The sequence below is a fragment of the Alligator mississippiensis genome, chromosome 3, assembly GCF_030867095.1.
Source record: "Alligator mississippiensis isolate rAllMis1 chromosome 3, rAllMis1, whole genome shotgun sequence".
Lineage (NCBI taxonomy): Eukaryota > Metazoa > Chordata > Crocodylia > Alligatoridae > Alligator > Alligator mississippiensis.
Window position 1 is genome coordinate 268,457,559 of NC_081826.1, and position 23,503 is coordinate 268,481,061.

The 23,503-nt window shown below is 43.0% G+C and overlaps 1 protein-coding gene across 7 annotated transcripts in view; it reads left to right on the top strand.

Annotated features, from left to right (window-relative positions):
- The window catches only part of SLC38A9 (solute carrier family 38 member 9), a 74,743-nt gene that overhangs the window by 45,186 nt on the left and 6,054 nt on the right, over positions 1 to 23,503 (top strand). For 4 of the 7 annotated variants that reach the window (XM_019496080.2, XM_014594046.3, XM_019496083.1 and 1 more), the window contains 4 exons: positions 1,454 to 1,560; positions 7,579 to 7,692; positions 9,315 to 9,463; positions 23,408 to 23,497. In XM_019496080.2, coding sequence (XP_019351625.1) covers positions 1,454 to 1,560; positions 7,579 to 7,692; positions 9,315 to 9,463; positions 23,408 to 23,497 — 460 coding nt within the window. The remainder of the gene's footprint in view (positions 1 to 1,453; positions 1,561 to 7,578; positions 7,693 to 9,314; positions 9,464 to 23,407; positions 23,498 to 23,503) is intronic. The other 3 variants (XM_019496082.2, XM_019496079.2, XM_019496081.2) reach the window with 2 other exon arrangements.

Consider the following 23,503-nt stretch of genomic DNA (forward strand, 5'->3'; position numbering starts at 1 on the left):
GGGAACTTAGTAATGCTGTCTAGAATGACCAATGAGAAAGACTTAGACAGCAAGAAGCTGCTACAGACATGGGCTAGAAACAGACATCCTCTTTGGTGCACAATATGTCATGGCACAGCTGGTCTGCTTCATGGACTTCTAACAGACATTGCTGGGGCTGTGATCCCCCCAGGGTTGATTCCCTGCCTCTTCTAGGACTTCAGGAACCCAATCCTGGGAGAAAAGGGCCCCTGGTTCACCATCCCAACTTGTGGTACACATGTACAAGTGGAGAACTGACATTGTAGACATGTCCTTATGTTGGGGCATAGAGGAATCGCCCAGCGTGAGATTTAATTGCGAGTTGGGAGCTCTCTTAGGGTTTCCCCATCTGCTTGTACATGATGCCCTGATCCTGGGTTGTCAGTGAGAAAAGTGCATCAGGTGCCAGCATCCCTGTTATGCTGCTGCCTTTGGCTTAAGGCTCACATGCAAGCAGAGGGAGAAACTCCTGGGGCAGCTCCCCGCCTCTGTGCTTGCAGACCTGTGTTGAAGGAATGATTCCCCACTGTGGTGTGCAAATGAGGGGAGAAGTCTTCTGCATTTGCAGATGCATGCTGGGTGAATGATTCCCTGTGGGGAGCTCCCCTAGGAGCTTCCCCTGCTGCTTGCACATGGCCCCTGACCCAGGGGCAGCAGCATGATGGGCACATTGGTGTCCAGTGTGCTTCCTCTCCCCCCCCCCCACCTCTGCCCTGCTAGAGGATTGCCCCATTCCCTAATATGAGGTTGCAGGGTATCTGCAAGCAGGGGTTTTCCTGCTTGCAGGCTCTTGACCTAAGTCAGACCTGGACACCCAGGCCCTTTTTATCCCAGGATTGGGCCCGAGGTCGAGGGAGTTTCTACTTAAGGTAGCAAGAGAGTGCAGCAACCCACACTGTCCCTTAAGTGAACAGACATCAGGTGCAAGAGGGCAGCACAAACTGTTAGTACCTGTGTTGATGCCACAAAAATTCACTTAGCTTTTGTGCTGCTATAAATAAAAATTATGGTGGCACAAAGTTGACATCTGTTTGCTTGCAGCCAGAGTATCTCTATAAATAGCTGACTTGTCAAGGCCTTAGGTTGCCCATGGAATTATATTGTTAGAAGAATAAAAGCTTTTTTTTTTTTTTAATATTGTGCAAAATGGGGAGTATCAAAACAATATCCAACTACTAAAGGTTAAGAAGAACCTTTTATTGTGAAGGCAAGTTCTAGATTAGCTGTTTTATTGCACAGTTTTTATACTTGCTGCCTAAGCATTTGGTCCAGGCCTCCGTCACAAACTGGATACTGTCCTGGTCCCATATGAAAACTCCTGTTGTCTTGTAATCAAGCAATACACTTTAACTCTGAATGTTTGTTGCATTTTGGTATCTGTTGTTCATTCCACTGCTGCAAATAACACTGATATTTTCCTTTTCTCCCCTAGAATTTAGAATTCTGTTTCCTCAGTTTACAGGAGTTCTGACACTAGCCTTCTTCATCCATAACTGTGTTATCACCCTACTTCAGAATAACAAAAACCAAGAAAACAATGTGAGTGACTTTGTAAGAAATTGTTGGTTTGTAGCTATAGATGCCAGAGTTTATATATTCCTATCTATACTTTTCTTGAAATTGATCTGGGTGCTGCAACAGGTGCAGAACACACAGATCTCTTATTCTCTAATAATAGTCAGTGAATCAATTATGTTTGCTGTCTGCCAGTGCATAATGGTTATGTTTATAAATAATTCAGGTGTAATCCTTGCTTAGGAACTTAATATCATTTGACATCGGGCTGATAATAGCCCTGACACATCCCCACTAGGAAAGAGAAAATGAGACAAAAGTGGGACAGAATTGCAGCATTCTGAAAGTGACTGCTTTGGGGATGGTAAAGCTCAAGCATCTTTAAGTATAATTATCACTGTGCTCAATGACCTGAGCTGCTGATGTGCCTAGATTTAAGGTTTTAATCTGGGCACACTGAGTTCTTAGTTTGAAATATAACAAGACTAACATTACAAAATATTCAGTTGTGGCTTAAAGCACTGATTTTGATGATTGAGAAGTGAGGCTCAAATTTTGTGCCACAGTATGGATGATATGAACTATGACCACCTATGATTTAGTGATTCATGCACTAATTTCTTAGGCTTTGTGAGCCAAGGATGGCTGACCAAAAATAATATCCTAGGGGATTCGTGGGTTCATGATTTCTTCTCTGAAAGCCCTCTAGCATGTTAAAAGCACTAATGAACATAAATTAATCATTAAATAATAAGTGAGGAAGGAAAACTCGGTGAATTTCTTGTTGCTAAGTTTTTTCTCAAAATCTTCTCTCATTAAAAAGAGAAGGATTTCCCTTCCATTTGCAAGAGTCAGTTATTTTGGTCTCTGAATCCTGAGGATGCTTGTTATCTGTGTGGAGGAGGCCAGATGCCTCCATACCAATTTTACATCCTCTCCCTGTAGCAATACCTGGAACCTGCTTTTTGCTACTTCTGCTGTATGAGAAAGCAGGAAGTTGCAGCATATTAATTGTATGGTTACACAATTATAAAATTGTATTAACTTTTCCAAGTGTTTTTGATTAAGTTTAAAGAATGTATAGCCAGAGCAGCCATGATGGATCTCAGACAGCACAGAGGTCTGCCCATTCCACATCTTTGAGGAAATGGTAAAACAACACAGCAGAGAGATCATATCTCTCCTTTTGTATACGTCAGGAAGGAAGTAATGGTAGACACACAGACCATTTAGGCTAGATCATGCCCCTAAAATCTATGTTGGCAAAAGAGTTCCTTGTTTATACAAGCTCAAGTAGTATCTTTTAATAGTATTAGGCTGCATTCATAATTTTGTGAAATATTTTATAGTTTTGTGGCACCCTCTTATCCATAAATCCGAAGCACTTTGCAAACATTAATTAAGCCTCAACATTTCTGTGTGGCTTAATGTTATGTAATATAATTCAATTTATATATTTAAAAAATTTATATATTTAACAAATTGAAAGTATGCTTCTGTTAGCAGGTGTGCTAGTGGAGACACCTGTTTTTGGTGATAACTTACAGCTTCTCATTGTAAAGAGTTTCAGAGGTGTACAATTCCCTTCTGCCCTGTTTGAGACTAGATTTCATGGGGTCACATGGAAGATTCCTTGTTTAATTCATTTCCCCCTTCAATTAACTTTTTATGAGAATTCTCTGAAGAGCTGCAGAAGTGCACAAATGGAAAGTACTGCTACAGGTTGTGTTACACCTTGTTGAAACCGGTGCATACAACAAGCACTCTGCCTCTGGGGAAAAAAATCTAAAGAAAATAATCAAGTTCCTTTTTATAGAGCCAGAAAGCTGAAACAGTAATAGTTCCCACACAGAATACAAACACATGGCTTCACTCAAAACAAAAACACGTGGATGGAGAATTTTTGGCTGCTGCTGTAGTTCAGGGGTTTTGAATGTGAGAAAAGCAGCAAGAAAACACTATGGAGAGAGAGCAAAAAGCAAGTGATTCAGCATGAGCACTGGGAACTAGGCTTTGAGGAAAAAGCTGGAGAGGTTATGAGTAGTCAGGTGAAGTGACTTGTTTTTTTTGCTCACAGTTCTGTCTCCTATTTGATTACATTTGTGTTTTTGAAAGTAAGACTTAGTGTGTTCTTTGTAAATAAATAGGATTGTATCAAAGAAACCTAGCCCTGTCTTTAGTTTTTCCTTTTACCCAAAACAACAATCGGGACCATGAATTTTGACCAACCAGCTGGATCATGAAGAGGAAGCAGTGTAGTATATACAGTTAGATGTTATTAATGATAGATTTCTTTGTAGCTGGAGCAGTGAGGGATGCTGGGCAGAATTGGCCCTGCTTGCCCATGCACCCACCATTGCGCAGCAGTCTGGGAGATGGAGTCTGACCCTGTGGTGCCCAGTGGGCAGGACTGCTTCTGCTCAGTGTCCCCTACCATGCCAGCATAGACTAGAGCCCCATCCACCTGGCACCATGAAGTGGGGGAGGCAAGGGGGGGAACTGAGCCCTCCTGCCATGGCCCCCCCCAGCCAGGGTCTACACAGTGGGTGGTGGGGAGGCCAAAAGGCAGGGGCATTTCCCACCCCCCCCCCCCCATGCCTCTGAGCCCTGTTCCTGCCTGCTGGTGTCAGCCAAGCCAGGCAGTACAGGAGTGGGGGAGCTGGGGAGGAGCAGAGTTAAGATGCTACAGCCCCAGGCAGGCTCATGCTCCCACTCCTGCTGCTGCTCTGGAGCCAGCCTCAGTCTGACTGCGGGGAACTTGTGGATGTGCACGTGCATGTGTGGCCCTGAGCAGCTCATCAAAGCTGGTGAAGTGGCCCTTCAGCCCAAATAATTGCCCACCCTTGTATTAACCCTGAGGTTGGGAGCCAGTTTAACCAGTGAGGAAACCAAGGCAGAAAAGTTGCCTGATACGTTTTTTGTTTTTTTGTTTGGGGTTTTTTTTGTTTGTTTGGGGGGGGGGGGTTGGTGTAGCTTCTTACAGAAAATATGGGCAAAACCAGACATAAAACATAGAGCATCTGACTCAAAACTCCAACTCCAGAGGAAGGAGCTGAAGTCAGCAAGCTGTGTTACAAGCAGGAGGCAAATTATAACCCAAATAAGTTTGCTATTAGGAAGGGGCCTCGCTACTGTGCTGGGCCAAAGTTGAATGGTCCCTCCTACAGCCAGAGAAGGGTTGAAGGCTTTTGTTTGCTGGGCTTTTTGTTTCTTTGCTGCTAAGGCTGTATTTTTTCTTTTTAAAGGACTGGCTAAGGAGATCCTAAGCCAGCCTGTGAGGCATCGGGTTCACTGACGCACTTACATTCCTTTAGTGTGATCAACCTAAAATGATCAGTTTTTATACTTTCTAATTGATGCAAATAATTTTATATTCATTATAACTTCTCATACTTTAAAACCTCTCCAATTTGGTGCCACACTTTGCCTTTGCTATGCCATGCTCAGTCACCCAAATCTCTAAAGGCACAGTCTTGTCTTTCTTCTTGTCCATCCTTGATACTCATCTCTTCTTTAAAGCATACACTAAATAGCAACTGAATATGGGCAAAGAAGGTGGCATACAGTTATGTCTACAACTGACCAGCTGTGAATTTTCATTCTTATGCCTTTTTTTCATATTTCTTTCCATCCCATCTCTCCTTCCCTTCCCTCCCAACTACCTGGCCTACTGCTTCCTTTTATCTATCATCTCTTTGGATTTTAAACTCTTTGGGCCAGGGACTGTGTAAGCAGGTGTGCACTTCTGCCCCGCTGCTGTGCTGGAAGTCCACAGACCTCCATCTTGTCCTCCCACTCACCTGGCATATCTTGATAGTAAAATTATATCCAGGAGGATGGGTGACTATTGGAGCGACTATTGCCACAATCTGGCAGAGTCACTGGTCTTCTGCAGGGCTTCACTTCGTGGTTGGGAATGCAGTAATCCCTAGCCTTTTTAAAATGTGGTTGTACTTCAAAAAGCAATTATCTCAAAATGTTCTCATCTTCTCAAGCAGCCTATTCAGTCTCATCTGCTGAAAATAAGCTTTGGATTTGGCTGATGCATCAACAAAGTTAAGTTCTGTTTTATAAGCGTTTTATTATAGGATTTTGCACAAGCCAAAAGACTTTTAGGTGTCTAGAAAAATTGTCTGTTAAGTAAAACAAGATTTTTTTATTTTTTTTTTTTTTTAATCCTTCATATGCTTGCTGCACAGATTGTGGGAACGTACCAAATATAGAACCCCAGAATGCCATTTTTAGAGAAATGGCAGTAAATCTCCTGGTTTGATTCCCTTCTATGGGGAATTAGCATTTAAAGTTGTCTTCTGCTCTATTTCCTGGACATTTTGAATGGTTCAGGTATCTCCAGGTATCTGGTACATTTGTGCTAAGAGGTAACTGCTAGTATGAAGAAGTATGTCTTCTGTTGTCTTGCTAGTTCCTTCAGTTCTTCTGTGACTCGATCAAACCTTTATTTAGTTCAGTGGCTCCCAACCTCGGGGCGTGACCCAAATCAGGGTCAAAGGGGGTCCGCCCCTCACTCTGCCCCTCCCATCTGCAGGGTCTCCTGGCACACGGTCTGCACAGCTCTCACTGCCGCTGCTCCCTGCAATCCCAGGTATGAGTGAGGCAGGGGTGGGCGTCACAACCTGGATTTAGGGTTGCAGCAAAAAAGGTTAGGAGCCACTGCTTTAGTCATTGCAGACAAAGTTCCGTTCAACCCTTAGTTTTTGTTCGCCTGCTTCCTTGTTTGCCTTTCCATTAGGCAGCAGTCTAGCACTAAATGTCAGTACATTTCAAACAGTGGGGCATAAAAAATTTCATGCTGTAAATATATATGAGCAAGCAAATTGTTGTGGTGTATCTGGTTTCTATAATTACCATGATTACCATTGTAATAAGTATCTGGGTACTAATATAGGTAACTTTATTTTAATGTGTGGCTCTGCACATGTATCATGTACTATCACTTTAAACACTGGGATTTGAAAATTTAAGTTGTAAAGGGATTTTTGCTAAATGTAAGGCAACCTCTTCCTTTTCTAATTTCTTTTGGCTGTATTTTAAATAGCTACATCAGAAGTCCACAAGAGCTAGAAGACTAGACGTTAATGACTAATTGGAGAGAGAGTTAGTTTTGGATACATGGTTAAGAAAGGTAGTCAGGGTTCCTTTAGTATTGTGCATGTTGACTTGTTGAGTAATTCTCATACGGGAGTATAAGATACTAAAGAAGACAAGGACCACTTGAAGTACATGCTTATGGGAAAATGTATACCTAATATATGAACTTTGTGAACAGGTATGAGGAGGAAAATTAGGACAGATTTTTCAGGTCTGTTAATCATGATCATGTCCCTCTAAATCCTAGGAAAATAAGGTCATATATTGAAGTGTTACTGGTAATCCTTTAAGAAGCTGATTACTAGCAGTAGCTGGTTTAGAAACATTAGCAGCATTGGTTTAGCAAATGGTAATTATCTGCATACGGCACCACTGGACTTTTATTAACACAGAGTCTAGCTAGTTAATGACCAGAAACAAATGGCTTCATAATTCACTTCCAAAAATTGATTGATATAGGCTAGTTAACCTTTTAAAAACATAGTTGCTTTTTAGTTAATGTAATGTGTGTTTGTGTGTGAGTTTTGCAGGTCAGAAAACTATTTCCAAAGCTTTGAGTATTTTCCCATTATTGTTAATTGTTCTGTGACCTTTAATAATAATGTAGAGGTATCATCCATTTTTAATGTATTACGTGTTCTAAATTTAGGCCAAGATTTTCAAAAGTGGGTGGTAATGTTAGGTTTCTGAATCCAATTATACTCTAGGCACCTAAATATGGATTTAAGAGCCGAATGTTACCACCCACTTCTGAAAATCTTGGCCATAATCTAAAATGCTTATATGTAGAATGTTGTGTAACTCTTCAAATAAACCAGCCTGATATAGCGTGTTTAGTATGCTGTTAACCAACTGGCTGTGTAAATTTAGACTATCTGCTTTATATTTTAATGCTAAAATAAAAAGAAAACGTTCTGTTTTTGTTTTTGGCAGGTGAGAGACCTTTCCATTGCTTATTTCCTCGTAGGGTTAACATATCTCTATGTTGGAGTGTTGATTTTTGCAACATTTCCTTCTCCACCATTGTTCAAAGAGTGTATTGAGCAGGTAAGGAAAGATACCTTACTGCACTGTACTTTCAACACTGACCCTTAATTTAATGTGTAGAAAAACTCTACTGTTTGTTATTTCTTTTCCCCAACTTCTCTCCAACTGTCTTTGATGTGGACTTCTTAGAACAATGACTGTCTGTCTTTTCAATCTGTTGAAAGTGACTAGCACCTCATGGGCACCTCCCATAAATTATTGAAAAATTATGGCAGCATTTTCATGCCTGCCTGCCTGCCAGTAATTCTCTAAGGACAGGTATTAAAACAAATAATAACAAAATTAACTGTTTTGACTGGGAGGACCAAAAATAACATCAAAATCAAACTTGAGTTGGCTGGATTTTTAGACATTCTTGTGGGTGGTTGTACTAGGCTGGTTGACTTATCTCAAAACTGGTGAACTGTAACCTGAACAATTCAAGCATCCTTAGGATTTTATCTTGAAAAACCTTAATCTAACCAATGGGTAATTCTAGTAAATTTATAGGGCTAATCAATGACACTTAAAGCTAAGTAAGTGCAGATCAGTGTCTTAGACTGCAGGGGCCATTGCTATCTATATATGCAGTGCTTAGCACTGTGAGGGGTCTTGATTGCATACTAGTTCAATATAAATAAATAATCCTGGCAGGAAGACTGTCATACCCAGTTGGCACCCTTAATCCCTTTTTTTTTAATCTACTTTAAATATAGGGGTTGTCTCTTTTCATGAAGTATTTAATGCGAGAATTCATTGAGTGCTAAGTGTCTTGTAGAGAGTGTAGCAGTGAAACAGCACATGAAAGGATGTGCTGACAAGTTAGATAAAGACTGAAGGTGGTTTTTAATGATGAAGCTCTTCTATAACTTTCCTGAAAGCATTTTATTGGCTGGAAAAGCCATGATTAAATAATAGCTGGCAAGCATTTTTTGTCTCTGCTTTATATTGTGAGTAGTTACACGGTTACAGGACTTCTCATATTTCCGTGGCATTTGAACCATATAAAATTCACTACATTTAACACTTGTCTCAATTTGTAGAATTAATTGATTCCTTATTGCTATAGAATTCAGTTGGAATGACTATAATGTAATTACAAAAATGTCTCTCTCATGACAGTTTCAATTCCAGAAAACAAGCAGAAAGTCTTGTGAGCTTTCATAGGGAGGAAGGAATGATTTACTCTTTCACTGGTACCAAAAGGTGTTTGTGTGTGTTATTTGTCACTTAGATCTGCTAGAATATCATTATTTCTAAGGTTGAGAGAGAGAATCAAATAAAACCTAGAGCCATTACAGTTTTTTGAAAGGTTATCAGTAGTCATAATGGATTCATGTAAAGACAGAAAGTCCTTGCCAAATAAAATTACATGCCACTTCCATATTCCTGAGTTCTCAGGAATCGCTGGCATATAGAAAATTAAATGTTACCTGGTGAGGCCAATTTAGAGATGGGATCACCAGCCTTTCCTACCACAATATTTAGGTTTGTATGTTGTTGCATACCAGTTGTATGAGAAGGAAGATGATTTCAGTTCACCACCTAATTGACTTGGAAGAGTCTTCTTACACTTATTACCCCTTCTCTCCATACCCCCCAGCTGTTATCAGCACTGTTTCTTTAAACTTTCTTTATGTTAGAATTTTTTAGACAATTTCCCGAGCAATGACATCATGTCATTTGTTGCAAGAATGTTCCTGCTGTTCCAGATGATGACTGTGTATCCATTGCTGGGCTATCTTGCACGAGTTCAGCTGTTAGGACAATTCTTTGGAAATGTTTACCCAAGGTAAGGACTCTACCTACTGTCAAGTTATTGACATACATTACTTATCTGGCTTCATAATTTTGTCAGAAATTAAGGGAAGGCTGCCATGGGCTTTTCCATGGAGTTTATAGAAGTACCTCCACACTTGTGGGGAGTGTGTATTGAACAGGTGTGAAATATATACTCTTGACCTGCCCAGTCAGGATCACAACAAATTGGTAGGGTAGCTGGAATAAACTTCAGATTCTCCAAAGCGTTCTGGGGATAACCAGAAGACTTTGATCAGTGTCAGACCTTTCTGTATTTATTTAAATAGCCATGAAAATGAATTTTTAAAAAGTTGCTTTTGAAGTATTAATCCTTTTCCTTGACAGAGCAAAAGGACTAAATCACTGATAAAGAGTTCTCTACAAATCGTTGAACATGCACACAGCACATACGCATATGTGGATTGGGCATACACCCACCCACCCATGCCTGCAGACCAAAGCTTTCAGAAAAGAGCACATTCTTTTTATTTGCTTAATTTAATAAGCAAAAGACTCATTCCTTCTTTTGTGTTAAATAGAGTAAATAGCACATTTTAGGTTGATTGTTACCTGTAATATTTAAAAGTATGTTACTGTTTTTACAGAAATAGCTTTTTATATGCTTATTTTAGAGCTGAATCACACCCTGAATCTGAACATTGCCTGAACTTTGAGGAAGTGCAGCTCTAGAGGGAGATTTTGCATCTCAGACCCATTTTTAGTTTGCTTAAATAAAACCCGGAACATTATATATTTGGTGCACTGGTTGAATTTGTCACAGTTCAGGGGGAATTTGGCACTCTTATTTTAAATTGTGATTTAATGTTGATCAGAAAAAATGATCTACAGAGAAAAGGCTGTTTTCCCTCTGACATCAGTGGTAGCACATCTGTCTCAAGGAATTTTTTTCAAGCTTCAGGATTCTGTTGGGAACTAAAATACACTAAGCTTCCCAAAAATGTTTTTCTAAAATTAGGTGTCTAATAAATGGCTTGATTTTCAAAAGTGCTAGGCAGTTAGCAGCTCAGCTTTGAGACCTAAGAGGAGCTGACTTCTATAAGCTAAGTACTCTTAAAAACCAAGTCATGTATTTAAGTTCCTGAATCTGGATTTAGGCAGCCACTGTTGAAGATCTTAGTCTTAGTCTTTATCTATTTACTGCCTTTAAGTCACTCTTTACCTTATTTCTTCTGGTTAAAAAAAAAAAAGTTCTTGAGCCATCTCAAACTCTTCTTGGCTTCCTCAGTTTTGCTTGATCTAGGACAGGGGTGCTTAACCTCCAGCCAGTGCACCAAATTAAGCCTGCAGAACCATCGGTTCCTATGAGGCTCTCCGTGGATTCAGAAATTTGGCGGTGGACAAATGGTGGCCACCCGTCCCCTGCCAAATTCCCAAACCCCAAGCCCTGTGTACCTGGTGGGAGCCAGACCATGCCCTCTTCACCCTGCAGGGCCAGGTTGAGGCCGTGCCGTGCCACGCCACGCCATGTCACCTTCTCCCTGCTCCCTCCCACACAAGGTTGGGCCATGCTCCCTTTTTCCCCTGTGAGCCAGGCCATGCCTCCTGCCCCCCACAGGGCTGGCTTGGATTGAGGCTGGGTCATGCCCCTTTCCCCTTGCCACAATGCTAGGCCACACCCCCTTTTCCCCTGCAAGGCTGGGCTTAGGCCCCTTACCCCCCTGCATGGCCAGGCTTGGGCTGAGCAACTCCCCGCCTCTCCACATGGCTGGATGATGGCCAGTGCACTGGCCCCAGGTGCTGGATCAGAACCACCATCCAGCCCATGGTCAGACCAGGCACTGCCTATCTAATCTGTGAGGGGAAAAGGTTGAGCATCACTGGTCTAGAACAGAGCAGACAACGTGAATGTTCATGTTAGGGGTGCACCGATAGAGATTTTGGGGCCTGATACCAATAGCCGATTTTTTTTAAGGAGGCATATCGGCCAATACCGATCCGATTTCTGATACAGCTGCATGCAGCTGGTAAGTCTGTTGTGGTGGAAGGGGGAGCAAGAAGGGGTGTGGGAGGGGCAGATCAAGGCCCCTGCGGTGAAGGAAGTGTGGGGCTGGGAGGTTGGGTAGGTGCGGCCCAGCTGGGGTGGGCGTGGGACAGAGCTGCAGCTTGTCTGGGGCGGGGGGCAGCTCCCACTGCTGCTCCTGCCACTCGTCCAGGAGGGCATGGGGGGGAAGGAGGGGGCATGTGCCCCTGGATCTGCATTGGGCAGGCTAGGTAGGCTTCAGAGCTGCACTCGGGGTGGGCGGTGGCACTGGGAGGAGGGGGTACGGGGGGGTGTGCTGCAGCCATCCCAAATTTCACTCTAGCCCCCCCATAGCACCCTCCTAGCGCTGTCACCACGCACCCCAAGCACAGTGCAGTGCAGCCCCCCAGCCCACCCCACACAGATCTGGGGGCATACCCCCCTCGCCGCCCCACCTTCCTGTGTCACCTGAACGAGCCACGGCTCCATCTGCTCCCGCCCCAGCTGGGCAGTACCAGCCCCAGCCCCACTCCCTCCTCCCTCCCCTTTCACCACAGCAGATTTACCAGCTGCACACTGCCAGACTCTGTTCCTTGTTGCCTGCTTGCTGTGCTGCAGCTGCGCGCGCACACAGACATTTATCAGCCAAAGTACTGGCCACATCAGGCCGATTTACAATATAGTTAATTTTCTTTATATTGGTACCGAGTTGATATCAGTGCACCTCTAGTTCATGTTCTTGCCTCCTAACTGTCTTGGGTACAGGTATCACTCATTACATTTTTTTTTTTTTCCCCGTTTTACGAAGAAGGTGTTTTAAAATTTCTGAGAAGTTGGAAAAAGCTAAAAGGAAATGTAGGAATTCAGCTGCTCCTAATCTGGGGCAAGGCGGCCTTCTAGAGCATGCACGTCTCATGTACCCTGGACTGTTTGACTTAACTGAGACTAACACCTGCAACAAGGACTGTCTTTAGGAGAGTGCATGATTAGTTTAGGCATCTTGCTAATGAACACCTACTATGCAGCATGTGAGCTCCTTTGACGGAGCTTACCTTTTGTGGAGAGCAACTGGTGATGCCGTTATCTGTGGTCTAAACACTAACTTAGCAGTTGGGAACCTTTTAGCTGGAATGGCCCAGCTCAGGTCCAAGGCATGCAGGTACTAGGACTACTGCTGCTACTTCTGCCTGCCACCCAGCCATGGTGCAGATGAAGCTCCTTACCACCCAGCCACAGTGCAGTGTAAGCAAAGCTCCTTCCCCTGCCCCCAAACACCACTGAAGCCCCCTGGTTTCATGGACTGGCTCCAGTGACTCCCTGATCTGGTTCCAGCTTGTGGGTTGAAGGTTGCCAACCCCTGCACTGATACTTCAGCAGCAGCATAAATTTCTTACCTTTCTGGCCAAAATTTCAGTATCCAGAATTTCAGTAAATTGTCAGCTGAGAAGGCAGAGAAGCAGCCTGCTGCTCCAACATGGATTTTACTACTGCCTACTGCTCCAAAACGCAGGTCTATCCCTCAGCGTTCCTAAGAAGGAAAACGTGTTAATGTTAGCGTTCCCACTTGGCACTTTCTGTCCACTAAGCTGTAGGCTGCCCAAGCCCTTAAAAACTTGCTCGCTGAGTTCTTTTCTACTCCAGCTAAATTACCTTGTCAGTGTTTCCAGAAAGAACTTAATTTTGTTACATAGGTAGATATGAAAATACCTGCACAATACCCCTCCAGTTCTATTAGCTTGCAATCCAGATCCTTAGCTAAGCAGGCTAGAGCACTTAAAAGTGTTTTTAAGTATGTTTGATTTTATGGGAAAATCTGCAAAAAAAAATAAAGGAATGCCTCTTATCTACCCCATCTGATACCTCCCTGAGAACCCAGTAAATTACGCCGTGAAGAACCTAGCTAAAATAAGAAATCCATCCCTTTTGCACAAATGCAACTTCCAGAGACTGTTTATTCTAGGCTGTAGATGCTCAGTTGTCTTTCTATAAACCAGCTAGGAAAAAAAGCAGCTTACCTCTAGGAGGTAAGAGGATTAGCCACAAGATAGTTGAAGCTGTGGAACTTAAAAGATGCATGTAGAGGGGGCAGAAATGACTGTATATTTCATATAAATTATGTTTACATCAGTTGAATTCTAGTAAATCTATATTAAAAGCCAAAGAAGAGGAGACAGGGCAGGGAGAGAGCAAAAAAGCAGATTAGAAATGATGCAATCCTCTCTTGAAGATTTTTATTAAACTAGTCACAGCTTAAAATGGGGGGGTGACTTTGGTGCATATATGGTTTTTGGTATTTTCCTATGTCCATTCTTCAGGCTATGGAAATTTGTTCCTATGGGGTGTTATATTGATGGTCAATCAGTAGTTTACAGAAGGATACTTAGCAGTTTGTTGAGTATATATTGGTCACATATTTGAGAAACTCAGTTACTTGGCAGTATGGCCTCATTTAACCCCACCATGATTTATCATGTTTAATAAAAAGTCTTTCCATAGTTTTGTTCTTGCTACATTCAGTTTCCTTCACAGCTGTGTATTGACCTTCTGGCTTTAATTACCTAATTTCTAAAAATAAATTTTCCTTTTTTTTTTCTTTCTTTTTTTTTTAAGTTCTACATATGGATATGCTGCAATTTCCATGTGTACTGGAAGTTCCTTGGCACTAAAAGCTAAACTCTCTTTGCATGAAAAATTGTTTGCAGATGTGAATACCTGTTGCAGTTATGGATTGAGCAGAGGGCTAGCTTTTTATGTATTATTTGTAGCTATCGAACCTCAGAAAAAATGTGAAGAGCTGGATTGCTGCATGTTAAAACTGACCATTGATTGAATGGATTGCTCACACACTTGCTGTTGGGTTGCCAGATAATTCACATTTTCTAGCAACAAACCTATTACCTGGGTCAGTGTGATTTTTTGGCTAGTTAGTTATTGCTGGATATGATGAAGAACTAAGGGATTACTTCAGTTTAGTAATATCTTGTCTTGATGACTGGGTTAGTCCAAAGTTATTCCTACCAAGAGATGCATAAGCACCATCCGGTTTTCAGATTGTATCTGATGTTGCAAATATATCTGATACCTCCATGCATGACAGCCAGAGCTCTCGACGTACTTGGCCTTATGTGATGACAGCTTGGCCTCAACATGTACCCATGCATGTGTGCCACCCTTCTGTTCTCATCCACCATGTCTTGATATCATTGACTACACAGAAGTCTCCTGATGTTTCTGGGGCTACACATGTGGGACCATGGGTCACCTTCACAGGGCTCGTGCCTCCCTCTTACCCCGTCCACCTGCCAACCAGGTATTCTAGAAAGTCAATTAAATGGAAACAAAAAGAAAAAGGCAAATCCTTTTACATCTGATGATTAGTCAGGGCCACTGGAATGCCGGGCTTGGATCCTCAGGGTTTGGCTTCCTGCTGTCCCTGCTCAGGCCTTGTTACTGGCTTGTACACGTTTTTCTAATAAGTCTCAGATGGTGCCAGGGCATCTGTTATCCCATCAAGTAATGTTGAAATAATACTTCAGTCTGGCCTGAGCAAGGCTTTCCCAGTTGTTCAGTAATCCCACAAAATTGATAAAGAAATAGCAACAAAGAACAGAAAGCACTCAAACCCTTAAGTTCCTTAACTTGCATGCGAAGTCCGCTCAGATACTGCAGGATCTTCCCGCACCTCCAGACTTGTCTTTCTCTCCATCACTCCTGGCCACGGTGGGTCCCTGTCAGCTGCTCAAATTCCTGGGCACCCGCTGCTGGGCACTGCTCCAATTGCTTGGTCTTCCAGTGTTCTTCCCCTCCTGTACAGGGGATGCTCACAAGATGCTGGGCTCACATTCTCCCTACAGCCCTACGCCTGCTGTCAGTTGTTTCCCCGCTGTACCAGCTCTTCTCCCTGGCAGGTGCCAGGCTTCCAATTATACTGGCAGCTGTGGCATGCTCTCCTATGCGCAGCAAGCACACGTTTCTAAAGTGTGGCTGCTGCCATGTCTGATTCTTTTGCCGCTCCTCTTCTGCCTCCTGTGCTCCTACAAGGAGGTAAGGAACATGACCCCTGCTTACTGGGCCAACAGGTTCTTCCCTGGTGCCCTGGGGCAGTTCCTCTAGATTTCCCTGTCCTGTGTTCTTTGGGATGCCAGGAGCTAAGCTTGTACACAGATCTTGGGTCTCATTTCAAATCTGACTAAAGAATCTGACAAATCTGATTACTGTCCCCCTGGCAATTTTCTTCAACTTTGGGAGGGCCTTTCCTACATACAGAATGAGTCCCAAGTCATCTGCCCTGGAATTCTAGACTCTACATGCATCTATACATGAGCTTCGTGGGGAGGGAGGGAGGGGGGGGGGCGCTTTAATTAGAGCGGCTCCTAGAGTGTCTTGTGTATCAGCATCCCCATGCTTCAAAATGACGGCTTGCTCGTTCAACAAGCTTTAGATAAGGCGCCCCTGCTGCTGTTTTGAAGTGCAGGGACACTGATACATGAGATGCAGAGGCTGACTGGAACGTAGTAATTACCACATTCCAGTAGATTTGGTTAATCAAGTCTTCTCTGACATGCTGTAATTACAGTGCATCGGAGCACCCCCCATGCTCATATATAAGCATCCCTGCAATATTGTTTGCTTCAGATGCATTGCCTGGCATGTGGCCTTTAATATCCTGCTTCACGGTGGCTCTATGGACTGGTTTCTCACCATTCAGCTGGTGCTTCCCAGAAGCAATAGGGCAGAGCTTAGATGTAAGCATCTCGAGGCAGAACTTTTTCTATAATACAATGTCTGATATGTTTGATGGGATCCCAGTGGATCCTGTTAGAAAAACCACTACTAGTTAATTTTGATAGTTTGCCTGAATTGGCAAGGAAACTGTTCCACATATCTTACAGAAGGCAAGTCTGCCACGTTTTTGTGGGGGAAGGAATAAGATGGCTCACTGTTCCAAAATCTACTCAGCCAAAGGTATCTTTGGCTCCCTCTTTTGAGATGCATGGCTTCTCCTTTCTGGTATGTAGCAAATTAGCAAATGGTATCCTTTCTGGTATGTAGTAAATTAGCAAATGATCTACCTCTCTGGGGAGTGTCCAGACCCCAAAAGATTATTCCAGACATGCTAACCTTCTGGGAGGTACCTTAACAATGTTTCTCTTTTTTGGGGTCTTGTGCGTGTATTTCCTTGCTTTTTCATCTAGTGATAACAATTAGGTGAAGAGGGTAAGCCCTCTTGCAGTTGTCATGTTGCCAAAACAGGTTCTTTTTTTGCAAATACGGATTGGACTCAAAGTCTGTGTAGATCTATAGTCAGTTTTTGACTAATGGATGGTTTTTCAAGACTTTTTAGAAGAAGCTCAGAAAGTCCTATAATGGGTCACTGGATAATCTGACTGTAGGAGAAGGAAGCATATTTTTAAACCATATTGTTTAAATTGGCTTAAGGACTGAGGCATAAGGGTTTATCTCTTATCTAATGTAATCAAGGATGTTTTCATTGTCCATATAAATAACTAATTCTTTTTGACTGTTGCTAAGCTCCCAGCTTCAGTAGTATTTGAGGGCAATGAATCCCTTTGATTAGTTATGTCCATATATATATATATATATATATATATATATATATAACATAAAATGAAGTGTGTGTGCGTATACACACACACACACACACACACACACACACACACACACACACACACACACACTTCATTTTACTTCAATGTCTGTCTCATATTGAGAGGGTAAAAAAGGCTAAAGGAAATAAGTCCTCTAGTTTCCCTGCAAAGTCTTTATCCTCCCTCCATTCCCTGGTAGCCCAGCAAATCCAGCGAGTCTCTTTTAAGCATGCTGCTTCATATGCAATAGTAAGACATTCTTGTTGTGTATGTTTTGAGCAGTATTTGCTCTTCAATTTTCAGCATAGATAATTTAGTTTTTCTTGTACATTTTTCCTACCTTGTTCTATGCTCCTTTTTGATGTGTATCACTGGAGTTGGATTTCCAGTTTCTGAAGAGTACACCTTGAAGCCTACCATTTAAAAACACTAGATTTTTTTCTTGTTTTCCTGCTTTTCTTTGTTTAATGGTACGCATGAGATCTGTGATTTCAGTGCTGCATGTGCTTAAGTAGACTCCATGAAGAAGACTCTAATCTTCTTAATTTCCTTACTTTTTGGCTTGAGAGTTTTTAAAGCCAGTTTCTTTCTTTTTCATTCCTATTTTATCTCCATCTATAAAGCTTGGTTTCAGTTTTTGGCAAGATTCTCCCATGAGGATGTTGTAGTTAATTTTGTGGTCCCTTTTTTGCTTAGTGGCTCAACTATATATTTATAGCCATTCTTCAGAAAAGGTTCTTCTTACCTCAGGTTTCCATCCTTCTTCCTGAGCATCCAGGCCTTCATTTGAACACTGACAGTCATAGATTCATAGATGTTAGGGTCAGAAGGGACCTCAATAGATCATCGAGTCCGACCCCCTGCATAGGCAGGAAAGAGTGCTGGGTCTAGATGACCCCAGCTAGATGCTTATCTAACCTCCTCTTGAAGACCCCCAGGGTAGGGGAGAGCACCACCTCCCTTGGGAGCCCATTCCAGACCTTGGCCACTCGAACTGTGAAGAAGTTCTTCCTAATGTCCAATCTAAATTTGCTCTCTGCTAGCTTGTGGCCATTATTTCTTGTAACCCCCGGGGGCGCCTTGGTGAATAAAAACTCACCAATTCCCTTCTGTGCCCCCATGATGAACTTATAGGCAGCCTCAAGGTCGCCTCTCAACCTTCTCTTCCAGAGGCTGAAAAGGTCCAGTTTCTCTAGTCTCCTCGTAGGGCTTGGTCTGCAGGCCCTTAACCATACAAGTGGCCCTTCTCTGGACCCTCTCCAGGTTATCCGCATCCCTCTTGAAGGGTGGCGCCCAGAATTGCACGCAGTACTCCAACTGCGGTCTGACCAGCACCCAATAGAGGGGAAGTATCACCTCCTTGGATCTATTCGTCATGCATCTGCTGATGCACGATAAAGTGCCATTGGCTTTTCTGATGGCTTCGTCACACTGCTGACTCATGTTCATCTTGGAGTCCACTAGGACTCCAAGATCCCTTTTCACTTCTATGCCACCCAGCAGGTCATTCCCTAGGCTGTAGGTGTGCTGGACATTTTTCCTCCCTAGGTGCAGCACTTTGCATTTCTCCTTGTTGAATTGCATTCTGTTGTTTTCTGCCCACTTGTCCAACCTGCCCAGGTCTGCTTGCAGCTGTTCCCTGCCCTCCGGCATGTCCACTTCTCCCCATAGTTTTGTGTCATCTGCAAACTTGGACAGAGTACATTTCACTCCCTTGTCCAAGTCGCTGATGAAGACATTAAAGAGTATCGGTCCAAGGACCGAGCCCTGCGGGACCCTACTGCCCACACCCTTCCAGGTCGAAACCGACCCATCCACCACGACTCTCTGGGTGCGACTCTCCAGCCAATTCGCCACCCACCGGACTGTGTAGTCATCCAAGTCACAGCCTCTTAACTTGTTCACCAGTATGGGGTGGGATACCATATCGAAGGCCTTCCTGAAGTCTAAGTATACGACATCCACCCCTCCTTCTGTGTCCAGGCGTTTCGTAACCTGGTCATAAAAAGAGACTAGATTGGTCAGGCACGATCTGCCTGCCACGAACCCGTGCTGGTTTCCCCTCAGCATAATTTGTCCTGCTGGGCTCTCGCAAATGTGAGCCTAGATAATTTTTTCAAAGATTTTGCCAAGGATGGAGGTGAGACTGACTGGCCTATAGTTGCCCGGGTCCTCCTTCCTCCCCTTCTTGAAGATGGGGACCACACTGGCCCTTTTCCAGTCCTCCGGGACTTTGCCCGTGCGCCACAAGCGTTCAAATATTCCCGCCAGTGGCTCTGCAATGTTGTCGGCCAGTGCCTTCAGCACCCTCGGATGGAGCTCATCCGGACCTGCCGACTTAAAGGCATCCAGTTCTTCCAAGTGACTCTGCACCATTTCAGGGTCTACGCATGGAAGTCTGGCGCCTTGCTGCTGCCTCTCTACAACCCCAGTGAGAGACTTGTCGTGCCCCTCTCTTAGGAACACTGAGGCAAAGAACTCGTTGAGGAGTTCAGGCTTGTCCCCCCTGTCCGTCACCAATTGTTTCTGCCCATTTAGCAGGGGTCCTATTCCTCCCTGGGCCTTCCTTTTACTCCCTATATATCTAAAAAACAATTTCTTGTTGTCCTTTACTTGGGATGCCATCCTCAGCTCCATGGTAGCTTTGGCCCATCTAACTGCCTCCCTACAAGCACAAGCAGAGGAGGTATATTCATCTTTGGTGATCTCTCCCTGTTTCCACTTTTTATGTGCTCCCCTTTTGGCCCTTAGGCTGCCCTGGATTTCTCTGGTCAGCCAAGGAAGCCTCCTGGCCCCTTTCCCTCTTTTCCCTCGCTTTGGGATCATCTCGCTTTGTGCCCGAAAGATCGTTTCCTTAAGGCACAGCCACCCTTCTTGGGCTCCCATCCCTTCAAAACTCCTACTCTGCAGTGCGTCCTTGACTAATCGCCTGAGTTCATTGAAATCAGCTTTCCTAAAGTCTAGCACTTTCACCCTACTAGTTACCTTACCCACTCGACGTCTTATGGTGAATTCTATTATTAGGTGATCACTGTCCCCCAGGTGGCTACTGATATGTAGGTCCCCTACCATGTCATCTCCCGTTGCCAATACCAGATCCAGTATGGCATTCCCCCTAGTGGGACCGTGCACCTCCTGTGTCAGGTGGAGGTCCTGTACACAGGTTAGAAACCTGCGTGAATGGTGGGACTTTGCTGTCTGCGTCTCCCAGCAGATGTCTGGGTAGTTTAGGTCCCCCATAACTACCTCCTGTTTAGCTTTTATGGTCTCCGAGAGCTGCCTCAGGAGCCCCGAATCTATTTCTTCCCCTTGGTGTGGGGGTCTGTAGCAGACCTCTACCACCAAATCCCTTTCTCCTTGCCCCCCATGTAGCCTAACCCACAATCCTTCTACTTCCTCATCCTTTGATTCCGTCTTGATGAGGGTCGATGTATATTGCTCATTGACATAGAGCTGTCTGAGAGGTGAACCCTCCAATATGGAGGGTTGTTGAAGCTTTATTAAAATCTTACAGCTCTTCTGCAACCCCATGACTTTTGTAACATCTGAAATAAATTATATTGTTGGGACAAAGGAATTGGGTTCTCTCTTCCTCATAAATGCCACTTGACAAAATAATGGAGTTAGGCATGGAGCATAGAAGGCTTTGAGCCACTCAACCTAGACTCCAGTGTAAATCTCAACATTTAATATGGCTTATGAGCAAGATACCACAGAAGGGACTGTTCTGGCAGCCAAACATAGAGTGCAGATCAGTCTTGGCTGATGTCCTGGACAATCTTATAAGCTGCCCCAACATATCTTCTGTGAGGGGGACAGTAAGGAGGGAATTGCAGGTCGAGTTCCAAATCTTGTCTTGTAGGTACATATACAAAACTTCAGCAATATATATCAGCTGCTTAGATCACAAAGACTGATCCTAAGTGACCCTGTTGAATGACTGCACAACCATGTAAGTACCTAGATTCATAGGATGTTTGACATGAAAAAAATCCCTAGTCACCTAGATTCAGCTCCTGTGTATCCTTGGGACTCCTCTGTGTGAAGAATCATGGAGTAACCTGCTTATCAAGGAAGTTCATTCGTAGCCCTGAAGCAGAACTGTTTTACATCCTTTCCAGTTATTTGGATCTTTGTTCTACCTGCAGTTTAATTCTAACAGTTACAACTCCTAAGTCAAGCCATGTGTCAGTCCCTAATGCCCCCCTTTCTTTTGAAATGCCTACTGAAAAATTAAAGATACTCCTTTTAGCTGCCTCCTGAAATGTTTTCCTATTGGAAGGGTAATGTTTCAGAAAGTTTCTAGCCTGGCAGTATCCATTCTCACTTGTTTGTTGTTTAATGCACTTGACATCAGTGTACTTGGTCCACTGAACCTGTTGCAGAAGTCATTGTCCTGCATCTTACTGCTGCAGTCACCTTATTATCATCACTGAAACTCGTCCCTCAAAAGTCTTCCTCCAATGTGGGGAACAAGAAGTCCCTAGGAGCTGAACCAAGTGGATGGTAAAACATATCAGAGTCATGTTTGCGGTGACCAATCTGGAAATGTGTATTTCACTGCAGAAGTGGTGCTGTTTGACTCTACTTTTCATGGTGCTTGCTTTTGATGGCTTCTTACAAGCACAACCATTTGCTAACAAAATACGTGATATTGATGGTCTTTTTCTGTTGAGAGGTCATTGTCACCCTTTCACTGACAAAATACTATAGCCATGACCTTACTGACTGCTGTCACCTTGAATTTCTTGGGTTGGTGGAGACTGTATGCTTTCATTGCATGCTCAGGTGTATTTGTTCTATCCTGAGCCACAGTCAGTCCTGCTCATGAATCTTTTTTGGGGAAGGGATTGTTTGAAACTGCACTGAACTTTCTGTGGGAATTTCTGGTTCTGCTCTCCTTGCTGTCAGCATTCTGGCCATCCATCTTACTGATGTCATTTGCACTGAGGTTGGAATATGCTGACACCATGCTGATGTCCACTGTGTGCGTAACTATTGATCTTTGTCACACAACATCTTCTTGTGGATAGTATCAATTGGGTTTGGATGCAGCAATATTTCTGGGTATCCAAACTTTCACTCATCCTCAGTGCTGATTCTCTCACACTTCAGCTGCTCAGTTTCTTTGTTTTGACATATGAGAGAGCATCATCCCTCCCAGCATTGTCATGCTGCATATGGACGTTGGGGAGGTAGGGGGAGGCCTTTCCTTTGGGCATACTTGATCACCACTTTTGATTTAATTCTTCTCTGTTTTCAATTTTTTAGTGACTACCTCTCTTTCACACCATCTCTACAGGTTCTGCCCAGAATTAAAAAAAAAAAAAAAGGCTGTTAATGAAGAGCACATCAAAATATCAGGATTTTGATCTGTGAAATCTGTTATGCCTGAACATATCATTAGGTCAATTGAGATGACTACTTTCTGAATACCACTCATATTGGTGCTTTATGGCTTAGTTTGTTCTGTGTGTTATCCACTTTTTCACTAAGCTATAAAGGAACTTCTTTATTTCACTGTCTAGATTTGTAAATTAGCACTTAATATTTCAGCCATTTAAATTGGTTGTTTGTACCAGTTTGTGTATCATGCCTAAAAGCTTATCTACTCTTACAGACTCTAAAGGCAGAAGATATTTGATGGTTCTTGAGGCTAGGTGTATGTACAGGACACACAGGATTTTTGTTTTCATCCTAAAAGGATTCTGTCAGAAAACAAAAATTGTTCAAGTTTTTCACTTGAAACTTTTTTGTTTCTTTCACATTGCTGTTATTTACCCCAAAACAGTTCAGTGTGTATAGTAGCTAGATAGTACTTCATTCCCAGAAATATAAACAACTGTTTTATCTACCCAAATATGTAAGATGCCGTGTATTACTTTGTGTTTTTTAATGTATTCTATGTAATGCTTTTCATTCTGTGATACATCTTTCTCTGGTATTCATGAGGCCACTTTTATAACTCAGATCATTTTCTGATTCAAGTCATTTCTTTCATGTGGGAATTCACTTATACAATATTGTTTTTCTGGCACATGAATCCATCCAAAATGTTTAAACCCAGAATATTAAATATATTGTTTTCAGAAGAATTGCCAAATTATACAGACACTGCTTGAGAATTATTTAAATCCAAACATTTGAGAGTGCTTGGAATCTGGCATTTGGGATACTCGGTAGATGTCATATTTGCAATTAAATTAATTAGTTTTAAATAGGGTGAGCCATAGAAATGAAAATGCTCTCTCTGGGAATACCTTTTAGCTTTTAACACAGTAAATGAAAGAAGCTGTTTTTATACAGATAATTCTTTTAACTCTTTTTCTTCTCCACCTCTTTGTAGTATTTTTCATGTGTTGGCTCTGAACATAGCAATTGTAGGAGCTGGAGTGGCAATGGCAATATTCTATCCCAACATAGGAGGTATCATACGGTAAGT